Source organism: Sus scrofa, chromosome 14, assembly GCF_000003025.6.
Source record: "Sus scrofa isolate TJ Tabasco breed Duroc chromosome 14, Sscrofa11.1, whole genome shotgun sequence".
Taxonomy (NCBI): Eukaryota; Metazoa; Chordata; class Mammalia; order Artiodactyla; family Suidae; genus Sus; species Sus scrofa.
The window spans coordinates 25799925-25818341 of record NC_010456.5 but is presented as its reverse complement, the minus strand read 5'-3'; the positions used below and the strand labels follow the sequence as shown (position 1 = coordinate 25818341).

Below are 18417 nucleotides of genomic sequence, written 5' to 3'. Positions count from 1 at the left end.
TATACCCAATCAAGCAATAAAAAATTTCTGACATTAGGAAGTCGAGTTCAGAGAAGGAACACCATTACTTGGTGTCCAGACAGGATGCTATGATAAGAAGAAATAGCACCAGGAGTTCTTGTGGCACAGTGGGGTAAGAATCTGATTGCAGTGGCTCAGGTTGCTGTGGAGGCACAGGTTTGATCCTCTACCCAGTATACTGGGTTAAAGGATCTGGTGTTGATGCAGCTGTGGTAGAGGTTACAGCTGTGGCTTGGATTCAGTCCCTGGCCCAGGAACCTCCATGTGCTGTGGGTGTGGCCATGAAGAAAAGAACAGCACCAGATATATGGGCAGAGTTGATGCAGTACACCCTACAGGCTTTTTTTCTGCCTCCGATGGATGCTTCATTTGCATCCAGTAAGGCCTGGGTCTCCAATGATGGCCAGGGGACAGATATGGGTCCCGTCCGTGCTTCCAGCATCTGGCTTCATCCCCCTCTGTAGCTACAGATTCTATTCCAGTATGAGAGGTTTATTTGAAAAATAACCACCCATTTGCATATAGATGGACTGAAGAAGGGGTCTATTGAGAGACTGAGTCCAACACTCCTGCTGAACAAAAGCACTCAAGAGATAGGTCATTAGCGAATACACAGCGATACACAGTGCATCTTGTGTATCAGCACCTGAAAGGCGTCCACTCATACTTGGAGGACCTGCTTCCGGGAGCTGTTCCCTGGCAAGTGACACAGGAAAAGTCCCCCAAAGAGGCAGCGGGGATGATTGAGAAGGCATTATTCCGGCAACTTCCTGATTCCTTGGCTGGGTATTTAAGAAGCCACTGGGCCAACCTCTCGGGGCGGGGATGAAAATGCTGATCTGCAGTAAAAGATCAGCAGACTGAGAAAGAAAAAGGGACGCAGATGGCTCAGGGAGGTGACATTGGTGAAAACCTTCCCATTCAGGGAACTCCGAGACACTTCAGGACATTGAAAGCGCAAGGGTAACATGATAAAAGCTGATCTTAACTTAGAAAGGAATATGAATTCATCAAGACATAGAAAAGATACCATGCAAAGAAGTCAAGCACTGTTCAAACGATTGTTATCATGATTTAAAAAAAGATGATTTAATTTCCCCAAAAAAAGGACTCAGGAAGGTGCTCCCTCCCTGTGGCTTTCTCTTTGGCGAGCCATCTCCCCACCCCCACCATCCCCTTTCCCTGTGAACAAGGCCACCCAAGGACAAGCCGGAGCCTGAACCCCAGAGGGAGGCCATTCCTGCTTCTCCTCTTTTCCCCTGGTGGTTAAGAGTCTCACTCCAGCCCTGAAATCACCCTCCTCCCCCTGGGGCTATCTGCTGCTGCTGCAAGAACACCTCCACCTTGATCAGTCTCTGGAGAGCGTGCCAGGCTTGAGTAAGCCCAGTTTTCCATGGGTGGGTCTCTGCTGGAGAAGCAGGGTGGTCCCGATGCTGTGGGATCTTATAAGATGAGGAAGCAGGCTCGTTGAGTTCTGCTGTGCTGAGCAGGGGTTAACCTCACTTCACCGGCCTCAGAGGATGTTTCTCTGATTTGGGGGAGACCCTTCTTTGTTGAGGAGCTGTTCGTGAATACTTTAAAAACCACACAGCAGGCATTCCCATCGTACGTAGCTCAGTGGTTAACGAACCCAACTAGTATCCAAGAGGACACCGGTTCGATCCCTGGCCTTGCTCAGTGGGTTAAGGGTTTGGCACTGCTATGAACTGTGGTGTAGGTTGCAGATGCGGCTTGGATCCTGCATTGCTGTGGCGTAGGCCAGCTGCTACAGCTCTGATTGGACCCCTAACCTGGGAACTTCCATATGCCAGGGGTGCGGCCCTAAAAAGACAATAAACAAACAAAAACCACACAGCCAAAAGGGAACCTTCCTACACTGTTGGTGGGAATGTAAATTGGTGCATCCACTATGGAGGACAGTATGGACGTTCCTTAAAAAAAAACCTGAATGTAGAACTACCATATTATCCAGCAATCCCACTCCTGAGCATATATCCAGAGAAAACTCTAGTTTGAAAAGGTACCTATACCCCAATGTTTACAGCAGCACTATTCACAATAGCCAAGACATGGAAGCAACCTAAGAGCCCAGTGACAGATGAATAGGTAAAGAAGATGTAGCATATAAATACAATGGCGTATACTACTCAGCCATTAAAAAGAATGAAATCATGCCATTTGCAGCAACATGGATGGACCTAGAGATGATCGTACTAAGTGAAGTAAGTCAGACACAGAAAGACAAATATCATAGGATATCACGTATACGTAGATTCTTAAAAAAAAGAATGCTACAAATGAACTTCTTTACAGAACAAAAACAGACTTATAGACATAGAAAACAAACTTGTGGTTACCAAAGGGGAAACGGGGTGGGGATAATTTAGGAGTGTGGGATTAACAGCTACACACTACTATATATAAAACAGATTAAAAAGCAAGGACCTACTACTGTATAGCAGAGGGAACTCTATTCAATACCTTCTAATAAACTATAAGGAAAACGAACCTGAAAAAGAATATGTATATATGTATATATAACGGAATCACTTTGCTACACACAAGAAACTAATACAGCATGGTAAATCAACTGTACTGCAATTAAAAAAAGAAACACTCAGCAAGCATTTCAGGAGTGATACTTGAACCCATGCCCATCTTTGCGGTGTATGAAGTGCACTTGGCTTTGCTTCCAGAGGGCAGATTTTTGGGGGGTCTTAAGGGGTCCCTAATCTCCATAGCTCTGTCAGTCCTAAGTGGCTGCAGGGGTGTATGCTGCTTCTGCTGTTGGGAGCCCACAGCCGGACTCTGTGGTAAAAGCACACCGAACTCCCCTGGGGGCCCCCTCCTCCCTCTCTGTTTAGTTTAAGTGCTTTAGGGTGATGTAGGCTTTGGGCAATCCTGAGCTTCAAGGATAAGGCAGTTCTGAGGCTCTATTATGCTCCCACAAGGGCAGCCTCTGTGAGAATGAAATTCATCCAGAAGAAAGTGCCTATAGATGAGGGGTTGGGGGGAGAGAGGGAAAGAGAGAAAGAAAGAGTTCTGGTCTCTTTTGATGTTCTGAATTAAAAGCCCCCATAAACTAGCCTGGACTAAAGCTTTCACTTATATTAGCCACACTTTAAAAAAAAAAACTTATGTCAGTGCGGGTGGGATTTCCTGTTATTTCCAACCCCTAAGAATCACAACTGATATTCGCACCAACATCTGAAATGCATCTGGGAGGGATCTGCTGCCTTCTTAACAGCGCAGCATCCTGGGGGCCCAAGGTAACCATGCCTTCATGTAATTTACAATTCAGTGAGCCTGAGTTCTCCAGTGGATTTCCTGAGAGGGAGTTTTGATATGGATGGAGGAGAATGGGAGAGTGTCCTGGGCCTCTGGTTGGGGAAGGAAGAGAAAGCAAATAAAAATAAAAAGATCGGCGGGGGGGGGGGGGGCAGGCTTTAAAGGCAGACCTGCTGCTCAGAGATGTCCCAGGAGCCTTGGAACAGGTGATTGAGAAGCTTCTCCAAGGATCCATGGGCTTTCTTCCTCAAGGGCTTCCAAATGACACCAAAACATTATCTACACCAAGTGATTCTCTTTTGACATCTGTGATTCACTGAGCAACACGGTGACAGCTGTGTAGGCTCTGGGTTTTGATTTTTAAGTTGTACACCGGGTGGTGAGGCCTGGGGATGGCTGTGAAACCGAATGCAGGGAGCTTTTCCAACTTTTCTTGCATCTCTGCATTTCTGACGGTGATTTCCTGACTCCCAAGATGACTCAAGTCATTCTGAACTCTTTAGGGCACGGATATAAATGTGGACTTGTTGGGTAATTGGCATTATAAATCTCACACAAATTGCTCTGCAGTTTGTGCAGATTGGCCCGTGTTTCAGGGGTGGTGGGATTCAAGCGCTCCAACACTCTCATAAAGGCTTGGTTTTTCTGCGTAGTGGTTCTGGCTTCCTCTGTTGTTTTTAACTCCCTGGAAGGCTCCTTTCTCAAGATGGAACCTGGTAACTCCACCACATCCTCTCAAAGATAGGGAATAAGAACAAAAGGAGAGAAAACAACTTCTCTTGCAGGAGTTATGGCCAGGTCTCAAGATTGCCTCTCCTTGGCTAGGATTGGATACTATGTTTCTCCCTGAGCCAATGGCAGTGCCTGGAGGGATGCAGTGCTTTGATTGGCCACACTAGGTCATGTGACCACTGGAAGCTGGGGTGGACACAATGCCATTTAAATTACATGGATTTAAAATAAATGTGTCATGGGTGTGAAACAGCAGTGTGGGACTAAGGTGTAATATCTTTGTATGGTGACAGATCCTAACTAGACTTAGGGTGAATGTGCTTTGGAATATACAGAAATATCAATTCACAACATTGTGTAACAGGACTTCACATAGTGTTGTAGGTCAATTATACTCCCCAGCCAAACTCATAGGAAAAGAGATTAGATTTGTGGTTACCAGAAGCAAGGAGTGGTGGTAGGTGAAATTGGATGAAGGGAGTCAAAAGGTACCAACTCCTAGTTAGAAGATAAGTAAGTAAAAGGGATATAACACACAACATGATAAATATAATTAACACTGCTGTATGTAAGAGAGTAAATCCTAAGAGTCTTCATCATATGGAAAAAAATTCTATTTCTTTAATTATATGTCTATATGAAGAGATGGATGATCACTACAAAACGTATTGTAATAATCGTTTCATGTAAATCTAATCATTATGCTGTACACCTTAAACATAGACAGGGCTGTACTGTCAATCATATTCCAATAAATCTGCAAGAAAAAAGCAAAATAAATTTAGAAAATTTAAAGTTTTTGAAAAGAAGGAAAACATTTGCATGAATTTACTGCAAAGACATAGTTATAGCTATCTGAGAAAAGGCAAATGGAAGCCAGAGAGACAAGGCATAAATGTCCACTCTGGGAATCAGCAGTGCTTCCCTAAAAGCTGTATAACCAGGAAGAAACTTAGAATGGATGATACACCTAGTTCATAACAAATAACCAACAAAGAGATTTTTCTGGAGTATAAAATGACATGCATGACATTGCAAAGCTGAAGCTAATACAAGTTCCAGTAGTAGACCTCCTGAGGGGGAATTTGTAGTTTTGAGATCTTTCTGTAGGTTCCCCTTCACAGTTTCCCTAGTGCTTTCCTGGGGCCAGGATGTAGAGGGTGCTCAATAAATGATACACTGGGTCAGACTGCATATGATTTCAGAGATAAGAAACAGCAACGTGGGGCAGACTCATCACAGATGACTTCATGGAGGAAGCACATTTTCAGCTGCATCTTAAAAGGTAGGAACATCTTGGATGGACCAGAGCCCAGGATCCCTCACGCCTCTGTCCCACTATCTTACTTTGGAGTCTCTTGAAAGCAGAGCCTGAGACAAGGATTAAGTGCAGGCAGGAAAGTGATTCTTGGCAGCAGAGGAGAGGAAAGTAAGGATGACAAGGAAAGGAAGGGGGAACAAAGGTAAAAGATATGTTGTCCATTTGGTTGCCCCTGGAGTACCTGGGACTCAGCCCTGCCTCTGAGGAACTGGTGGAAGGCACAGACTTTCAGAAGGGATGGAGACGGTGGCGACCATGTTGGTTGAGGGTTACCCCTGCATATGCTAACTCCCCAGAAGGGTTGAGAAAGCTCTCCCAGCTTTCAGAACATCCCCAGGACAGATAAACCAAGAAACTCACCAGACCCTAGAGGTGGGACACTGCCAAAGCACAATGCAGGAACTGTCTATCTCAGTCACAGCTGAAATCACAGGGGACCAAGGGAATGTGGCCACATGGCACAAGGAACATCCCTGACCACCTCCCTTCCCACAGCCATTTCTTCTGCCTACCTTGCCCTTGCATGTCTTTTGTTTGGGGCCACACTTGCAGTATACAGAAATCCCTGGGTCAAGGATCACACCCAAGGCACAGCAGTAACTAGAGACACAGCAGTGACAACACCAGATTCTTACCCACTGATCTACCAGGGAACTCTCCTTTCATGTGTGTATGTGTGTTTTTTGTTTTTTTTTTTTTCTTTGTCAGTCACCTCTATGGCAGGTGGAAGTTCCCAGGCCAGGGATCAAATCCACACTGGAGCTGCAATGAGACCTATGCCACAATTGCAGCAACGCCAGATCCTTAAGCTACTGTGCCACAGCAGAACTCCCTCCCCTTTTATGTGTTTTTCTGGCTGCCTGGATGTATGTTCATCCTTCAGGCCTTAATTTAAACATTTCCCCCGAGAACCCTTCCATGATTCAATTCTGCATTTTCTCTTCACTGTTCCTTATTAATTACTGTGCATTTATTCACTCCACAAACATCTGTTGAGTACCTACTGCATGCCTAGCAGATGGGGATACAGCAGCAAATGAAGGGGACCAAGGTAGCCCTGCCATCATGGAACTTATATCTTGGTAAGACAGTCTGACAATCAATAACATGAACATTTCAAATATAGAACATATTTGAAAATATATAAATGCACAATGTAGAAATAGATAGACTATAATATAGATAACACAGAGGAATAAATAAGATGGATAAGGAGTAAGCAGGGATTGGGAAAGGCAAGGCTGTGGGTAGGTGTGAAAATTTGACAAATGTGGCTCAGGGAAGGCTCTGGAGAGAAGAGAAAGGGAAAGCGAGCAGGGCAGATACCCGGGGGGGGGAGAGTTAGAAGATGGGAGGGGGGAGGGGTCTGAGCCTTTAGAGGAAAAGCAAAAACTCCAGTGTGTCTGGGACAGAGGTAGCAAGCGGAGCGGGAACATAGTAAGAGTAAGGTGTGGAGGCAGGCGTGGCCGGCTGGGCTGTGTTTCCCGTGTCCTTGGGAACACTCTGGCTTTTCCTTTAAGACGGGAGGGAAGCCAAGTGGCTGCTTTTGAGCTGAGGAATGACATCAGCAGGCTTATCCTTGGATCATCCCAGCTGCTGCACTGAAAATCAGAAGCAGGTGGGCAAAGGTGGGCGGCCCCTGGGGGAAACCAGCAAAGAGGTCATCGCCTTGACCGAGGAGCGTTATAGTGGCTTGGGCTGGGGTGGTGGCAGGACATCATGGGAAAGGGTGGGGTCCTGGGTGTCTTCCAAAGGCACTGCCAACAGGATGTGCTAAAGGACTGGATTGGGGGGAGAGAATGAGAAATCAGGGATGAGACAAGATACGGGTCTGAGCCACTGGAGGGATGGATGTGCCACACAATGACGTGAAGGAGCTTCCGGAATAAGTGGACTTCGGGGTGTTATGTAACGTGTCACACAGCTCTGTCATTTTCCCACATCCCTGCTTTCTCTCAGAGCAACGAAGGACTACAGGGAGGAGTCTCTAACTTGAGGTCCTGACATCTGAAATGGGACCTAGCCCTCAGTGGAGATTCAAGCTGCATTTGTCCACTGCCTTCCTGTGGGTGGAAATGCTCCCTGGGGTTCACGTGGGGCAGAGAGATCTGGGGGGCCCTGTGCAAAATGGGCAGGGAGGCTGGGCTCTGACTTGTCCTGGGACCACGAGGATGGGAGTCCCCTTTCTCAGCCCCACCAGCCGCCCTGCACCCCTCGCTATCCTGGGGCATTTGCTGGGAGGCTGGCCCAGGGGATGCACGCCATGCCTTTGCTTCCAGTGTGGATGGTGGCAGCAGAGTGACAAGCTTCTTTCCTCTCTAAGTTGCCTGGCAGAGCAAACTCAGAGTCCCAGAGGGCCTTTGTTTTGGATGGTTTTTGCATTCAATTTAAAACCAGAAAGAAGAAGCCAGAGAGAAAGAAGGGGTCCTTGGCATTAAAATGAGGAACGGCAAGAGCTAGTCACCTCATCCCTAAGTCACAGAGAACTCCACAGGCTGGCTAGAGGGGTAGAGAATGGTTTCTTCTCTTTGTCCGCTGGCCCATGCTGGGAGTCAAAGCTGGGTATAACTGTATACTTTTTTTTTTTCCCTTCTTTTTAGGGCTGCACCTGCGGCACATGGAAGTTCCCAGGCTAGGGGTCAAATCAAAGCTGCAGCTGCTGGTCTACACCACAGCCACAGCAACGAGAGGTCCGAGCTGCATCTGTGACCTACACCACAGTTTACGGCAATGCTGGATCCTTAACCCACTGAGTGAGGCCCGGGATTGAACCTGTGTCCTCATGGATACTAGTCAGGATTGAAACCTATTGAGCCACAATGGGAACTCGAGTAATTGTATACTTTGTACCCCTGCTTTTATACAAACGCTTTGTACTATGGCATCACCTAAGAGCGTCACAGCATACTCATCCACCTGACTTCTTTTTTTTTTTTTTTTTTGCTTTTTTTAGGGCCACACCCATGGCATATGGCGGTTCCCAGGCTAGGGTGCAATCAGAGCTACAGCTGCTGGCCTACACCACAACCACAGCAATGCCAGATCTGAGCCTCGTCTGCGACCTACACCACAGCTCATGGCAATGCTGGATCCTTAACCCATTGAGCAAGGTCAGGGATCAAACCTGCAACCTCATGGTTCCTAGTTGGATTAGTTTCCACTGCACCATGACAAGAACTCCTCATCCACCCAACTTCTGATGCCCCTTCCCCCCTTCCCAGCCTGGCAGTGGGGGGACAGTCACCTCCATTAGGGTGGAGGTCCCTCATCTCACCGCCAGCTCCCCAGCGGTGGGGAAGAGGCCACAAGCATTTGAAAACTCGGGCAGTCAGGGGCCTTCATAGACCAGGACTGCTCCCCACAGCAGTTTCTCATCCTGTCCCATTCCTGGGCAGGGAATGAAGTGACAGGATAACCAGAGCGGGATGGGGGGGTGCCCCCTGGGGACTCCTGTGTCCCAGCCACTCGATAAATATGGATGCTGACATGACAGCGGATTTCTGCGGGGACCCGGCGGTATCAACTTGCCTTAATGACATCATCATCAGACGATCGGCACTGCACAGACTGGAGCAGGTCTGCCACGGTGCCGTCCTCCTCCACGGCGACCACCTTCACCGGCACGGCCACCGTCTTCCCCGTGAGGATGGCCGTGTTCAGGATTTCTGCCTCCTGGAAGACCAAACACACCCTTCCGTCACATCCCTTCCCACCTGCAGAGTGCCTTCCCCAGCCTCCCAGCAAAGAACTCCACCCCTACCCAGGCTCCAAACCTGGTGTTCAGAGAATGTTCTGCCTTCCCCCGGACTTCCGCAGGGAGAAAGTGATGGGGAAGGGACATTGTATTGGAGGGCAAAGGATTAGATGTATCTTTGTGGGTTTTTTTTAATGGCCACACCCATAGCACATGGAATCTTCCCAGCCAGGGGTTGAATCTGAGCCGCAGCTGTGACCTATGCTGCAGCTGCGGCAACACCAGCTCCTTTAACCCACTGCACCGGGCCAGGGTTGGAACCCTTGCCTCCACATCGACCTGAGCCACTGCAATCAGATTCTTGAGCCACTGTGCACAGCGGGAACTCTGAGCAGATTTATCACGAATACTGTGTTTGACAGACCTCAGCCAGTGCCAGGAACTGTCTTGAGCACTTTACAAATATGGACCTGTTAGCTTTCACAGCATCCCAACATGCATCAGTATTAGATCCATTTTGTGGATGGCACAGAAAGGTTTTGTCACCTCCCCAAGGTCACACAGCTAGGAAATCGTGAATCTGGGAGTTGAACCCAGGAAGTTCAACTCCTGAGTCCATGGGTTTGCCATTCCAACTGGCTGAAATTCATACACAATGATTCCAAAGTAAGTAGCCAACTGCTGGCCAGAGGAGCAAGGTGTTTAGTTAGTACTAATACCAGAGTTGGGGGGTGGGAGGACAGGTGGAGGCTGGGACAAACCTTCGCCCTGTACTCTGTCACGCCAGCTTTTTTTCATTTCCTGTCAGTTTTCCAGGCTGGGTCCTGACCTTGTCTGGAATGCGAGAATGGCCTCGATGACACGCCCACAGCCCCACCAATGTGACACACATGTGCACAGCATACACACACACATCCACATACCCAGACATGCATTAATTACGTCCTTCAGAGCTCAGCTCAAAATATGTGTCCTTCGAGATGTACCCATCTGCTTGAGTGATTTGCTTTCAGAGCCCAGAAAATGACAGCCCCTCAGAGCCCAGGAAAGAAAATCATGGCCTCTCCTTTGGGGCACCTGACACAGTTGTTATTTTATTGTTACTTGTAGGTATTCAGTCCTTTTGTTCCCCTTCTAGACTGTGGGCCCCATGGGCCGCACCTGCTTTCTGCTCCCCAGGACCTTGCCCAGGGCCTGTGGAAGGAATGGAGAAGGACCCAGCAAGGGAGGAACTGGAGTCTGCATCACGACATCGTCATCACAATCACCACCATCATTAGAGTTCCCGTCGTGGCTCAGTGGTTAACGAATCCAACTAGGAACCATGAGGTTGCCGGTTCGATCCCTGGCCTTGCTCAGTGGGTTAAGGATCCGGCGTTGCCGTGAGCTGTGGTGTAGGTTGCAGACGAGGCTCGGATCTGGCATTGCTATGGCTGTGGCACAGGCCAGCAGCTGTAGCTCTGATTAGACCCCTGGCCTGGGAACCTCCCTATGCCTCAGGTGCAGCTCTAAAAAGACCGAAAACAAAACAAAACAAAACAATCACCACCAAGATCAGCACCACCACCACCATCATCACATCACATCATCTCCTTGCTCTGTATCTCAGTCCTCTGTGCATGAATCCCTTCTCCCCTTTTATCTTATTTTTTAAACTTGAATTCTAGGGAGTTCCTATTGTGGCTCAGCGGGTTAAGAACCTGACTAGTATCCATGAGCAGGCAGGTTTGATCTCTGGCCCTGCGCAGTGGGTTAAGGATCCAGCGGCATTGCTATGAGCTACACGTAGGTCTGCAGCTACAGCTCCCATTTGACTCCTTGCCCAGGAACTTCCAGAGGCCACAAGTACAGCCCTAAAAAGACACAAATAAATAAATAAGTAAATAAATAAATAAATAAATAAAATTGAAGTCTAGTTGATTTATTATATGTTAGTTTCAGGCATACAGCAAAGTGATTCGGTGACACATACACATATACCCATTCTTTTTCAGATTCCTTTCCATTATAGGTTACTGCAGAATGCTGAGCAGAGTTCTCTGTGCTCTATAGTAGGTCCTTGTTAGTCATCTATTTTATATATAGTCGTGTGTATATGTTAATCCCAAACTTCTAATTTAAACCTCCCTCCCCCCTTCTCCTTTGGAAATCATAGTTTATTCTCTTTTTAAAAATAATAACTACTTTATTTTATTTATGTTTTTGTCATGCCCGCAGCCTGTGAAAGGTCCAGGGCCTGGGGTCGAATCCGAGCCACAGCAGTGACAACCTGAGGAGCTGCCAGGAAACTCCCATAATTTGTTTTCAATGTCTGTGAGTCTGTTTCCGTTTTATAAACAAATTCATTTGTATCATTTGATTGATTCCACATAGAAGCATTATCATATGTTATCCGTCTGCATTCCTGGATTCCTCAAGGCAATCTTCCTTGACGCTGAGCCATAACCCTTACCCTGCACCCCTCCCCCCAGGGCGCCCAGGCCTTCTTCTCTTATCCTTATCCTCTTGTGGTTTGTGAACTGGCACAGTCCTGGGGGATCAGCGAAGCCCATTTCTCAGATGGAAAACTCTGGACCCCAAGAAGCAAGAATCTCACTCCTCTCTGCAGGGATTGACTCCTTGAAACAGAGATCAAAGTCCCCATATAACTGGCCGTCTCCGTATAACAGCACTTCCAAGGTCTAGCCCAGGACATTCTTGGTTCAGTCCTCACCCTGCACACGCCAGCCATGTTCCCAAGAGGTGTGTGTCAGCACACACTTGGAGCATCCTCTGCACGTCTGAACCTGTACGGCTAGCCTTGGTATGGCCACAACCAAACGTCTGCGCGGGCACGAGGAGCTGGCTGGGGAGGCTTTAACATCCCTTAGAGACAGGCTTGCAAAGATGCCTGTTAATTCGATTTTCATGTGAAATCGCAAACGCCTGTTTAGCCGCACGCGCGCCAGAAGAAGGCATAGAAGTTTATCATCTTAAAATTACATAACCACTTTCCTTATGTTAACTTTCTATTTCTTACATAAGATCTTACTTTTCCTTTATAGGACTAGGTTCATTTTATAATTAGCTCATTTGGTGTAGCCTTTGAATATGATTATATATAAATAGACATATATATACACATATACACACATATATATATATATATATGGTTTCATTATTTTATTTCTAAAAGGCAAGACTACAGTTTGTAGCGTTCTTGAATTTCAAAGACTACGCCTCATACTTTCTGAAAATTTGCCTAGGCCTGTCTGAAAATATACCTAGGCCTCCAAATGACCCATTGCTTAGGCACTATTTTTTTCTCTCCTGTGGGTTCTGAGCCTGATTTCATTTTACTTTGAGTATGAACATAGTAAAAGAAAGAAGGAGCCAAGTCAGAATGTGGTGCTACTTCCCGATGCCTCTGGGGAGAAAAAAGGCCAGGCATATTTTTCTACTCGAAAGGGCAGAGATCAAGAGGAACGATTCACACTTTGGGAAGAAGTGGGAAAAGGCATTTTTAAACTCTCAGGCCCAAACTGGCCCATCTCAAGGGGAAAAACAAAAAACAGACTAGAGAATGAGCATGCTGATACAAATTTCGGGGAAAACAATTTTGCACACCTGTGATAGAAAAGAAAAGAGGCTGTCTGCGCCAACAGTGAAACTCAAAAGGCCTTTAAGCATCTGCACATTCAGGTCAGCATCCTAGGAGATGATGCTGAGATAACCAATGGGCAGCTGTGAGCCTGTAGGTATGGGGTGTTTTCTTAGCCTGTGAACAGAACGCAGCATTCTGCCTGCAGAGCCTTGGTGGGGATTAGTGACTGAGCTTTCAGGTGTGATACTTCCCTGCCTTCTTAGTGTTTCCAATTCTTTTTGTTTGTTTGTTTGTTTTTTTGTTTTTTAGGGCCACACTTGCAGCATATGGAAGTTCCCAGGCTAGGGGTCAAATCAGAGCTGCTGGCCTACACCACAGCCACAGCAACGCCAGATCTGAGCCGCGTCTGTGACCTACACAACAGCTCATGGCAGCATCAGATCCTTAACCCACTGAGCAAGCCAGGGATCAAACCCGAGTCTTCATAGATACTAGTCGGGTTCATTAACTGCTGAGCCACAACGAGAATTCCCCATGTCGAGTTCTTAACCGTCTGAGCCACAATGGGAACTCCAAAAAACTTTTTTTTTTTTTCCAAAACCTTTCTCAACATAATAAACTATGGATATGTTTTCATGGAGTTACACACATAATTACCTTATTTGGGGACAGTTTCACGGAATTTCATTGTATGGGTATAACACAATTCATTGAACCAATCCTCATGGATAGATGTTTAGGTAATTTTCACTCTTAGGAGAAGCATTGCTGCCAATGAGAGGGGCAGGCATCTCCTGAGAAAGCGCTGTTGTGGTTCCGATTGGTAGCCCCAGGCTCGCCTTCTGCCTCCTGGACACTGTTCCTGCCAGCAAGGCCTTCCTGCGAATGTGCCAACACAGCTGTGGAACTGCAGGCTGGCACCAGAGGCCAGGAGGAGGCAGAAAGGGAGACGAGAAACTGACTGTGGCCCTGGGAAAAGAGACAACCTCATAAGTGAGGCCATCCATCCTTTTCTTGGAATCTAACTCATTATCGTCTATTGTAAGGAAAGAATAACTGTCCTCATTTTGCTGGAGAAATGCTGACCCATGTCTTAGTTTCAAAAGCCCCCAGAAATAGAGGCTGGGACTAGGATGCAAGGGCCATTTATCTGGGAGGTGCAGGAGACATCCGTAGGGAGTTGGGAAGTGATCTGGGGAAAAAGAGGCAGGCAGTGAATGGGTATGTCCTGCCATGGACCACAGAGGGGCTGGAGCTTAATCCTGGAGGTTGATTTCTATCATGAAATACACCACATATACTATTTTTTATTTTATTTTATTTATTTTTTCTGTTTTTAGAGCTGCACCCGCAGCATATGAAAGTTCCCAGCCAAGGGGTCAAAACTAGTTGAGTTTGTTACTGCTGAGCCACAACGGGAACTCCCACTGTGTAGTTTATGTATTTAAGTATGCTGAAATGTATGAGTGTATATTTCCCCATGGGGAAATGATCTAAAATACACTCCTAAAAATAATTCCACGGAGGGGCGAGGGAGCTGGGGAATTTATACAGCAGCTCCTAGGGGCTGACCATTCTGTGGCAGGTGCCTCCTGCTGCGTGTGCAGGTAAACAGCCTCCTACTGTCCCAGAGAAAGTCCTGGCAGACAGGAGCACTTGGCATTGGTCTGGAGCACCCAGCCATGGCAGGGTGCAAGGGAAATGCATACAGTGCTGACAGTCTGCTGTGACTTAGGTGTGAAATAATTTGTCATACGGAGGTCTGGCGGCTTGGAACCCACACGAGAGTGTTTGTTTGTTTTTAAAAATGTTTCCTCATGCTTCGAGTATCTTGGTTTTCTTTCTGAGCACAGTCATTTATTCACAGGCAGTCTTGAAAATTAATTTTCCGACAGAGGCACAGAGGAGAGGAAATGATGGATACAGGAAAATATTTTATGAGAGGGGGGCTTTCTAAAAACACATCAAAAACAGAAACAGACTCACAGACATAGAAAACAAACTTATGGTTACCAAAGGGAGAAAGGGGGGAGGGATAAAATAGGAGTTTGGGATTAGCATGCACACACTATATAAAAGAGGTAAACAACAAGGACCTACTGTAAAGCACAGGGAACTATATTTGATATCTTGTAATAACCTATAATGAAAAAGAATCTGAAAAAATATACACACACATATAATGTAGATTTATGTATATATGTATAGGTACACACACACACACACACACACACACACACACACACATATCCCGTATATGAAATAGTTAATCAATAGCACAGGGAACTCTACTCAATATTCTATAATATAATAACCAAAATCAGGAAAGCATCTAAAAGAGAATGGATATATGTATATGTACATGAATCACTTTGCTGTACACCTGAAATGAACACAACAATGAAAATCAACTACACTTCAGTAAAGAAAACTTAAAAAACACATCAAGAGGCAGATCTGTGTGTTGGAGACAGTTTGTAGCTCACTAGCGTCCATCCTGCCTTCCTGCCTACCTAACAAAATGTCAACTGTGAGGCTGTAAAATGCCCGGTTGAAATGCTTGCATTTTTTTTCTTTTGGCTGCCCTTAATCTGTGACACACTTCTAGTGCATGAGATATAAATGGCAGTCACTGGGTGAAGCTTCCAGAAAAGTCTGTTTGAAAAATAAAAGCAGATTCTCAGGGGTGTTTTGCATCTTCCCTTATTTCCTGCCCACTATGCATCGATGATGCTGGAGCTGGGGCTGTATCTCATATCCCTGAACTTGGAGGATGCTGTTGAGGGCCACATGGTCCAGGGATGTACCACGGGAAGCTGTGTGGGACCTGTGGGTTCCAATCCCACCTCGGACACCACCCACTGGGTGACCTTGGGCAAAATTTACTGAGCTCTGGATGCCTCCATTTTTTCAACTATAAAATGAGGATCACAGAGCCCACCTCTTGCCTTGGCCCTAGGTTTAGGTGGGTTAATAACTGCAGAATGTTTGGAGTTCCCATCGTGGCGCAGTGGTTAACGAATCTGACTAGGAACCATGAGGTTGCGGGTTCTATCCTTGGCCTTGCTCAGTGGGTTAAGGATCCGGCATTGCTGTGAGCTGTGGTGTAGGTTGTAGTCTCGGCTCAGAACCCGCGTTGCTATGGCTCTGGTGTAGGCCGGCGGCTACAGCTCCGATTAGACCCCTAGCCTGGGAACCTCCATATGCTGCAGGAGAGGCCATAGAAAAGGCAAAAAGATTAAAAAAAAAAAAGAAAAGAAAGAAAAGAGAGTCTTTGCAGATATAATTCGTTAACATGGGTTAGAGTAAGTCCTAATGCAATGACTGGCATCTTCATAGGAAGAGAAAACACAGTCAAAGGCACAGGGGAGGTGGCCCTGTGAAGTCGGAGGCAGAGATGGGGAGGAAGCAGGTACCAGCCCAGGAGCCTCAAAGGTGCCAGCACCACCAGAGGCTGGAAGAGGCAGGAAGGATCCTTGCTGAGAGCCTTCAGAGGGAGCGTGGTCCTGTCAACACGTTGACTTTGGACTTGGGGATTGCTGAACTGTGGGAATTCCATTGTTTCAAGCCACCACATATGGTCCAGCAGCCCCAGGAAACCAGTACAAAGACTGAGCCCCAAATAGAAGCAGCTTGGGTGCTAGCTGCCCCAGAACACAAAGATTGGACAGCTCCCTCCAAACATATCTGGAGAGAAGACTAATATCCTGCCCACTTCCTGTGTGTGTGTGTGTGTGTGTGTGTGTGTGTGTGTGTGTGTCCTGTTACTCTCAGAAAATCACAATCCTATCTGACACCACCTAGAAGGAAGAAATCCTGATCAGTATCCACAGGTCTTAGGCTGAAGCGAGTAACTTAAACTGTTTACTACCCCTAATAAGAAGAAAACAATTTTTGGAGTTCCCGTCGTGGCGCAGTGGTTAACGAATCCGACTAGGAACCATGAGGTTGAGGGTTCGGTCCCTGCCCTTGCTCAGTGGGTTAACGATCCAGTGTTGCCGTGAGCTGTGGTGTAGGTTGCAGACGCGGCTCGGATCCCGCGTTGCTGTGGCTCTGGTGTAGGCCAGTGGCTGCAGCTCCGATTCGACCCCTAGCCTGGGAACCTCCATATGCCGCGGGAGCGGCCCAAAGAAATAGCAAAAAGACAAAAAAAAAAAAAAAAAAAAAAGAAGAAAACAATTTTTACTTTCTTCTTCTACAGCTGCACCTGCAGCATACAGAAGTTCCCAAGCTAGGGATCAAATCAGAGCTGCTGCCACTGGCCTACACCACAGCCACAGCAACACTGGATCCGAGCCACATCTGCAACCTACACCATAGCTTGTGGCAATGGTGGATCCTTAAGCCACCGAGCGAGGCCAGGGATCGAACCTGCATCCTTGTGAATATTAGCTGAGTTCTTAACCGGCTGAGCCACAACGGGAACTCCAGAAGAAAACAATTTTTGGCCTTCAACATTATTGTGAGTTTTGGAGATTATTTTATTTATTTATTTTGACTGGACCCAGGGCATGTGGAAGTTCTCAGGCCAGGGATGGAACCCCAGCCATAGCAGTGACCTGAGCCATAGCAGTGACAATGCTGGATCCTTAACCCACTGAGCCGCCAGGGAACTCCTTTTGGAAATTATTTTAATATGTGGTTCTGAAATGTTAAACTCCAGGAACAAGGTTGTAACAGAATACATGCAGTGTCAAATGCATCCACTGTTCCCTCTCTAAACAAAAGCATTGCAGATGAAGCTTCAAGCATCCCACAGAAAGAGGGCAGGGAAGGCAACGTCCTATAAAACAAAGGAAATGGAGCCCAGATGGAAGCTCCTCTTTGGGTGGTAATGTGGGAAGCGTGGCGTGGGGTGGGCATTTGGGAAAGCTGGTGGCTCCCCAGGTCTCAGCAGTACCAGCCCCAGCCCCTTCTCTCCGAGCAGGGTGTTTCCCATCTTTTAACTCCATGAGAGAGAAATTTGAAAGATGGGCGTTTTGTGGAGGTGGCAATAAAAGTGAACTGCACACTCAGCCCGATTTGACTTGGATTTTACAAAGATAGCGTTTCCTACTTGGGGGGGGTGGTAATGAGGACAGAAGAAGAGAGTCTAAACTCTCCAGCAGATAGGATTTGAGTGATGTATTAAAGACAAGTTCCTTCTAATAGTTTTAAAGGAAAATAATGAGTTCCTGGGATGACAGCCTTTGTTTTGTCCTGCTCCCAACTCCTTCCTCATAACTGGATACCTGTTTTTCCTTTGGAGAAAGCATCTCTTCTCCTTAGAACTGAAAATCATGATAACCTTCCAACCAACCCTGGGCCGGAGAAATTATAATAGTCAGGATCTCTCTCTCTCTCTCTCTCTTTTTTTTTTTTTTTTTAGGGCCACACCCATGGCGTGTGAAAGTTCCCAGGCTAGGGCTTGAATTGGAGCTGCAGCTGCCAGCCTACACCACAGCCACAGCAACAGCAACAGGATTAAAGCTGCATCTGCGACCTACACCACAGCTCTCAGCAACACCGGATCCCTAACCCACTGAGAGAGGCCAGGGATTGAACCCGCATCCTCATGCATGCTAGTTGGGTTCAATACCACTGAGCCACGACAGGAACTCCACAGTCACGCCCTCTTACCCTGGGATTTGAATTTCATTTAAGAAGAGAGGCAAGAATCAAGAATGCTTGGGTTTTGTTGGTTTCACTGGTGGCACCTGGAAAAATCTAGGTTGTCCTGTTCTCTGTATTTCCACTAAGTTTTCTGTCTTTTAAGCTATTTTATCCATTCTTTGTATT

The 18417-nt window shown here is 46.8% G+C and overlaps 1 protein-coding gene across 1 annotated transcript in view; it reads right to left on the bottom strand.

Annotated features, from left to right (window-relative positions):
- Positions 1-18417, bottom strand: part of TMEM132D (transmembrane protein 132D) — a 774579-nt gene that overhangs the window by 100677 nt on the left and 655485 nt on the right. The window contains exon 5 of the mRNA XM_021072330.1: positions 8891-9034. Coding sequence (XP_020927989.1) covers positions 8891-9034 — 144 coding nt within the window. The remainder of the gene's footprint in view (positions 1-8890; positions 9035-18417) is intronic.